The sequence below is a fragment of the Ipomoea nil genome, unplaced genomic scaffold, assembly GCF_001879475.1.
Source record: "Ipomoea nil cultivar Tokyo-kokei standard unplaced genomic scaffold, Asagao_1.1 scaffold3087, whole genome shotgun sequence".
Lineage (NCBI taxonomy): Eukaryota > Viridiplantae > Streptophyta > Magnoliopsida > Solanales > Convolvulaceae > Ipomoea > Ipomoea nil.
In genome coordinates, this window is record NW_017619515.1 from 194986 (window position 1) to 202229 (window position 7244).

The window sequence follows — 7244 nt, forward strand, 5'->3', positions numbered from 1 at the left end:
CTCAACAGTTTGTGGAATCTGAACGGTAGGTGGTATATCTGCAGGCATAACTAAAGGAGCACTGCGGATAAGTACAACCCCACCAGATGACGTAGAAGGTTGAGAGTCAATATGATCGAAGGAAGGAACTAAGTCCTTAAACCGATCACTCCCACTAATCAAGTCATCTTCAAGAAATTTAGCATTCCTTGATTCCACTATCCTAGTAATATGAGATGGACAATAGAACCTATAACCTTTAGAAGATTGTGCATATCCAATAAAGAAAGCACTAACCGTCCTTGGATCAAGTTTCTTCTCGTGTGGGTTATATATCCTCACCTCAGACGGACATCCCCAAACACGCATATGTTGCAAACTCGGTTTCCAACCTTTGAATAACTCAAACGGTGTCTTAGGGACAGCCTTGGTTGGAACACGGTTTAATATATACGTTGCCGTCTTAAGCGCTTCATCCCACAACGACTTAGGAAGCTTAGAGTTGCTAAGCATACTCCGCACCATATCCAGAAGGGTCCGGTTTCTTCTTTCAGCTACACCATTTTGGTCCGGAGAACCAGGCATGGTGTATTGGGCAACAATCCCATGCTCTTGAAGAAACTTAGCAAAGGGACCAGGTGCTTGTCCATTCTCAGTATATCTACCATAGTATTCACCACCCCTATCAGACCTAACTATGTGTATTTTCCTGTTACATTGGTTTTCAACTTCAGCTTTAAATGATTTAAAGGCATCCAATGCTTCATGTTTATGATGAAGTAAATACACATAGGAAAAACTTGAGAAGTCATCAATAAAGGTGGTGAAATATTTCTGACCAGGTATTGTCATATCAGGACAACATATGTCAGTATGAATAATTTCCAACAACGTTGAACTTCTGTTGGCACCTTTCTTTGACTTGTTTGTCTGCTTACCCTTAATGCAGTCAACGCAAGTCTCAAAGTCAGTATAGTCTAGAGTAGAAAGTACTCCATCCTTTACCAACCTTTTAATACGCTCAAGGGAGATATGACCTAATCTCCGATGCCACAACATTGAGGAATTGTCGTTAATACTGCACCGTTTGGTGCCGTTTTGAACATGTAAAGAATTGTAAACTGAATCATTCTTTAATTTAAGACGGAAAAGACCATTAGACAATGTACCAGTACAAACACAAGTATAATAATGAAATAACTTGATATTATTGGTATTAAATTCAAAAGAATATCCGAAGGGTACAAGTCTAGATACTGAAACTAAGTTCCTAGAAAAACTAGGAACATAAAATGTCTTTTCTAACGTCATTACAAAGCCATTGTCCAAAACTAAATTGCAAACTTCGACAGCTTCGACTGGTGATGCAATCTTGTTTCCAGAGAAGATGCTACACTCAGTTCCCGTTGGCTGTCTCAATTTTGTCAAATCCTGCAAAGAGTTTGCAATGTGGATTGTTGAACCAGAGCCAACCCACCAAGAATTAGTATTAACTTCTGACATGTTAGATTCGAAACAAACGAAAGAAGATGAAATGTTACCTTTTTGGGACATCCATTTCTGAAACTTGATACAATCTTTCTTCATGTGTCCCTTCTTTTTGCAAAAGAAACACTTTTGTATCTTCTTAATGTCTGCTTTCGGGTTTAGTTTCTCCTTAGCAGCTATGGTAAGTCCCTTAGGTTTTCCAGACTTTCTTTTAGGCCTTGTTGTGGCCATAAAAGCACTTTCCCCAAGCTCAGTTACAAGTCGCGTTTCCTCTTGAGTACACATGGTAATCAATTGATTGATAGACCATTCATCCTTATGTGTATTATAGGCAATTTTAAACGCGCTATATTCCTGAGATAGGGTATTTAGTGCAAAGTGCACCACAAAGGCATCTGGAAGAATAATTTTCAACTTCTTCAATTGTGCCGCAATGTCCCTGAGTTCCATGATGTGTTTCCGCGTTCCCTTGACAGTGGAAAGACGCATATTGATAAACTTCATTATCAGGGTACTTGCCAGAGATTTATTCGCGTCAACAAATTGCTCATCGATGGCTTTGAGTAATGGCTCAATGTTCTCAATATCATCGACGGGACCACGAATCTCTCTGGCAATTTTAGACTTAATGAGGAATACGCCTAAGCGATTGGCTGTTGCCCATCGCTCGTATAGCGTTTTTTGTTCCTCAGTGCTTTCCGCAGTAAGCTCAGCAGGCTTCTTATTGCGAAGAGCATAATCAAACCCCAATATTCCTAAATTCAATAAAACAGCGTCTTTCCACTCTTTGTGATTGTCATAATTGAGGATAGGAATATCAATTGTTATTGATTGAGTGATTGGAAGAGTGACTGTAAAAGAAAAATTGAAAGCTTGGTTAGAATATTTTCGAGGCACAAAATTAGAGAGAGATACTGAAGTACACAATATTACCAATGTAAAATTATGCAAAAGATAAATTCGGATGCCATAAAAATTGCCTGTGGGCTAAATTTTTACGCATAATGAATTTACCAAAACTAAATGGTGGAAACGAAATGGGGGCGATTTTAATTTTTCCACCCTTAATGACAAAACTACCAAAACTATATGCCGATACATAATCCCTGTGGGCAAATTATGATCATAGTATGGTATTTCATCCTAATTCACCCTACAAATATAACAAAATTGCCTGTGGGCTAAATTTTGCCATATCACGCAGAGTGAATTACAATATTCTTGCATTAGCTTTATGTGAGTAAAACTTAATATGTAATTTTGGAAAAATTAAAGATGTTGTGGCTACTCTTTAATTAACCAAAGAACATAATCACATTAGCAAGAAAACCTAATAATCAAACAGATTAAACCAAAATATGATAGACAATCCTTAGGTATACTCCCAGGAAAGTTGGTCGAGACGAAGCTCGGTTAAATACCAACTCCTTAGACAGAGTAGCGTCGCAAGGGGACTAGTAGCAACAAGGCTTTTAAGCCAGGGCCATAGAACTAGTATTCCTCCCCAAGAAACTTCCCTAATTCATGTGTTCTCATTTTTGAAGTAAAATCGTTTGAGAGATCTAAAGAGTAGTTTCACCTATGGATAAGGCTTTGAATAGGGTAAAACTACGAATTGTTTATGTACTTAATGTGCTTTAGGAACTTTATAAAACACGAGTGGAGTAATAACTGAAGGTTGAGTAATAATATGCATAATCTAACCTGAAAGGCACTAATTCACCTAAAAGGCACTAATTCAGGCATAGCATATAATTCAGACCTAAAAGGCTCTAAATTTTTCTTAATGAACATGCTTTTCTATAGGCATATAATTATAACAATCAAATAATTATTGCAATAAAGAGATAAATAGCATGCTCAGATTATGCATATTACTCACAAATACTCCACAATTAAATTGCAACACTTAATACAATTTAAACTGAAAAAACATTATTAAATTAAAAATTCAACTGAAAAATTAAAACTGAATAATTATTCAAAGTTGAATAATAATTTAATAATAGACTTAATAAAAAAAATTCAATTGGATAATTTAATTAGAAGAAGTCCAGATATGATGATGATATTAAACTGAATGAATTGATGTAGTCCAAATATCAATTCAGGCTTGGCCCAAAACCATAACAGGCCCAGTAAAAAAATTGTTTTTTTTTAATTTTAATAATGAGCCCAAGCCCATTACTTAAGCCCATCCATTCATCATCATCTCCTTCCTCACGCGGTAATATGCAGCAGCTCCGTCGAACAGAAGCAGTGAGCTCCTCATTCGGCAGGGAGCAAAAAATATCCAATTTTAATTTTTTTTTTTTTAATTAATTCTTAATGCGGAAAATTATTTTCAGCAGTCCAGAAAAGTTAATTGCATACTCAAGAATATTTACACATGTATCTCAATTATATAACAAAATATATAAATGTGCAAACATTTAAGCAATTAAAAAAAACTAGGCAGAGATTATTTATGGCGACTGATACCAACTGTTAGACTAAAATATCACATGCATAATCTTATATGTGATAACAGGATCGTACTAACCTCCAGCCATAGTTCTTCTTACGGTTGAGCGATCCGGACTGCTGCAGAGATGATAAGTGCTTTGTCTCTCACTTTACTCAGCTCTCTCTAGATGGTGTATGAGGTATGTAATGTGAGCAGTGAGAGGACTAGTGACCTTATATAACCACTGGCCATCATTGTGGTTGATTGTCTTTAGGTCTCCTAAACCCTAACCAGACTCCTAACCATAATGGTAGTCTAGTTATTAGGTTATTAGTGTTGCACCACATATCAAATACTGAATATTATCATAACTTATCCTAATGTTATAATAATAGTAACGGATAAACGTTACAAAAGGTACATAACCTTTCAAAATCTCCAAAAGTTAATTACGCTTCAGAAACGTTGAAAAGTTACCGCACGAAAGCACCAAAGAGCTAAGCATCCATAATAGTAGATTTTTTTTTTTGTAATTTTTGATGAATTTTTATAAGTGTGATTAGAAAATAGAAAAAATAATATATAAAACAAATTTGATTAAACATCACCACTAAAACCAATTTTCAATATAATAGGTAAAATGGGGGATGCTAGTTGCCGGGGGTGTCTTTTATTGATTTTGTTGAGGAGAAGCTACGTGAAGCAACAGCAACACAGGGCAGCCTCATGGCAGCAAGGTTCTGGGTGATGTGGAAGGTGAGGAATGACCAAGTCTGGAACGGGAAGTTGTGGTTAATAGACAGGTAAAATGGAATAGACAGAGCATAATATAAACTTCTCTTAACAAGGGCTATATGAATTAATCAAATCAAACTAATATTAATATGTTTACAAAAAAAAAACAATTTGTTTATGAAAAGCTTTACAATATCATATGTTATAAAAATAAAAAATAAAAATTCTTTATGCAGTATTGCCTCGGACAAAAAATCTTATGTTTTCAATCACTTTTGGATAGTCGAAAATTGGGTATTTTCCCAGAGTCAAAACTTTGGGTAGCAGTGGGCATTCATTTTGGCAAAATGTGTGATATCTCTACCAAAATCTTGTGCAAAGCCTGAGGCCTTGACAGAAAAGGAGAATGATCAGAGCCTTTGAGCAGGAAAACTTGTTGAGGAGGATTTGAATGAATCATGGCCTCCTGGAGTGGGAGTGGGATGGCAAAATCTTCTTGTGTTTCGATATAAAACCTCGGGATTGAACCATAATTCATCGCAGAAAGAGAGAGTTTCTCTGTCAAGGGCGCGAAGGGGACCGCCCTCATTGATACTGATGCTAATTCCACATCCTGAGAAATCAAGAAAACCACAAAATTAAACCTTTTGAGTTTTGATTCTTAACTCTTTAGCAGTTTGTGCAAGTACTATAATGTATACCTTAGCAGGGGTTTGGTTAAAGAAGGTATCTTTCACTAATGATCTGTCGAAATTTATAGCAGTAGGAGGATGTTTCTTCCCATTCGAGTACATGAAAATCTGCGCACGCTGAAACAGATCATCCATCCCGGGCTGCAAACGACGAAGACAAGGATGATTATCAGACTTCAGAGTTGTCGTTGTTATGAATAAAATAATATAAAAGGAATCAAGTGGGAGACTTTTAAAAATAATTTATTCGTAACAGTCGTTTTTACCATGTTACATTAGTAAAAACCGATGCTCGGGTTAATAGACAGACCTTATGGGAGAACATGTCGAGTACACTCTGCTCGTTCTTCAGCATTGCTGCAGCTACAAAAATTGCTTTGGAGATTTTTGATTTATGCAACTCCATTGCATATGAAATACATGCTCCACCAATGTCATGCCCTACCAAGATAACCTAGGCCAAATAATCGAATCACAATAAATCAGTTTCGTTCTTCGTTTTTTTTATTAATCACGAGAATGGAGTTGCAGAAAGGAAGAAACGAAGGAGGAACAGACCTTTCTGTCGCTAGGGAGATTTTCGAGAAAATTCGTGAGGGGCTTTGCATATTGTGCTAGAGTTGTGATGGAGTCTGAATCTTGGGGATGAGCTCCAGAACCAGTTAAGTCTATGGCATCAACTTGATATCCAGCTTCTTTTAAAAATGTTGTGGTTTTGTACCAGCACCATGCTCCAAAGCCACCTCCATGAACCAGAACAAAATGTCCAGTTTCTGCATCTTCAGTTTTTGGGTCCTGAAAATTTTGAACCAAAAACAATTTGGAAAAGCAAAAACTATCAAAACCTTAAACTAATCCTTTCAGTATATGCATACCCACCACCTAGCTTTCTAGAAGGAAAATATATACAGTTTTCTTCAACTTTTGAGGTTTTCACTTTGACCATTATGTTACTTGGTTCATAGGTTGAATTATTGACTTATTGTCAGCAGCCACTATCATTCTTTTGGGCAGAGACCGGTAAAGGTCAAGTCTTAACACTCGGTGATTAAAAAGTTACTGGGCGGAGGCTGATAAAAGACTTAAAATGACAAGTCCAACACCCAAGGTCTCCAAAATATGTGACGGTACTACCAGCTAGGTCACGAGTTTAAATGCCAGCAATAATATTTAAGACTGGTTAGTGTTGGGATGAAAATGTGTAGCTAGGGGGTTGTAACTTGTAAGTCCTTAAAAGGATAAGTTCAGAATCCATCGTCTTGAAAATGTGCAGCATTCGAGACAAAAATTCATTCATGAGTGAAGTCGAAAAATAAAATTGTATCTTCACAAGTTCATTCAGGAATCAATCATGTGACCTTACAGTTGTATTAGCAACTTACTTACCAACTGTCGTAAACTGTTAGGTTATTACCCTCATACTCAACTAAATATATAGGTCATTGATTAGTACTTTCACACAAAAATGGAGCTTAGAATCGAAAGGAGGAAAGTATAATATAATACCTGTTGGAGAGGGTGCAGAGATTGAGGAAGAGAATCAAAGAGCGAGGTGGGGGGGCGAGAACTGGAGCTTCTGGGAATCTTTTTCTGCCTCCTTGAAGACGACGACGACAAAGGGTCTCTAAGAGAAACCGAGCGATCAAACTGCTGATGATGTTGTCGTAGGAGCAAGACAGCAGTCATAGCTTGTTGCTTAATATAAGCTTCGTCGAAGCTTTCTTTCATGGAAGACGATGGAACAACCTTCTGGGATGATGATTTCCGGCTACCGGAGTTTGACAGAGATGGAGGAAGAGGAACCGCCGGCGGCCGTCTTTTCGCCGCCGATTTTTGTTGATTCTGAGAGAAACATGCAAATGAGTTGCCCATCTTCAATTCTTTTGGTTCTGAGTGAAATAACA

At 37.0% G+C, this 7244-nt stretch overlaps 1 protein-coding gene across 1 annotated transcript; it reads right to left on the bottom strand.

Moving 5' to 3' along the window:
* Nucleotides 1-4875: 4875 nt before the first annotated feature.
* On the bottom strand, nucleotides 4876-7244 carry LOC109166364 (putative methylesterase 11, chloroplastic). Its single transcript, XM_019315337.1, has 5 exons — nucleotides 6847-7244; nucleotides 5899-6135; nucleotides 5651-5794; nucleotides 5350-5481; nucleotides 4876-5261 (listed from the first exon to the last, which is right to left on the bottom strand). Exons 1-5 carry the CDS (start codon nucleotides 7210-7212, stop codon nucleotides 4983-4985), a joined length of 1158 nt encoding a protein of 385 aa, XP_019170882.1. The 5' UTR covers nucleotides 7213-7244; the 3' UTR covers nucleotides 4876-4982.

Coding starts and splice junctions, on each gene's coding strand:
- LOC109166364 (XM_019315337.1), bottom strand. CDS start 7,212: ATGGGCAACTCATTTGCATGTTTCTCTCAGAATCAACAAAAATCGGCG. Junction 5,795..5,898: donor ATCTCCCTAGCGACAGAAAG/GTCTGTTCCTCC, acceptor TATTTGGCCTAG/GTTATCTTGGTAGGGCATGA. Junction 5,262..5,349: donor TTAACCAAACCCCTGCTAAG/GTATACATTATA, acceptor TTGATTTCTCAG/GATGTGGAATTAGCATCAGT.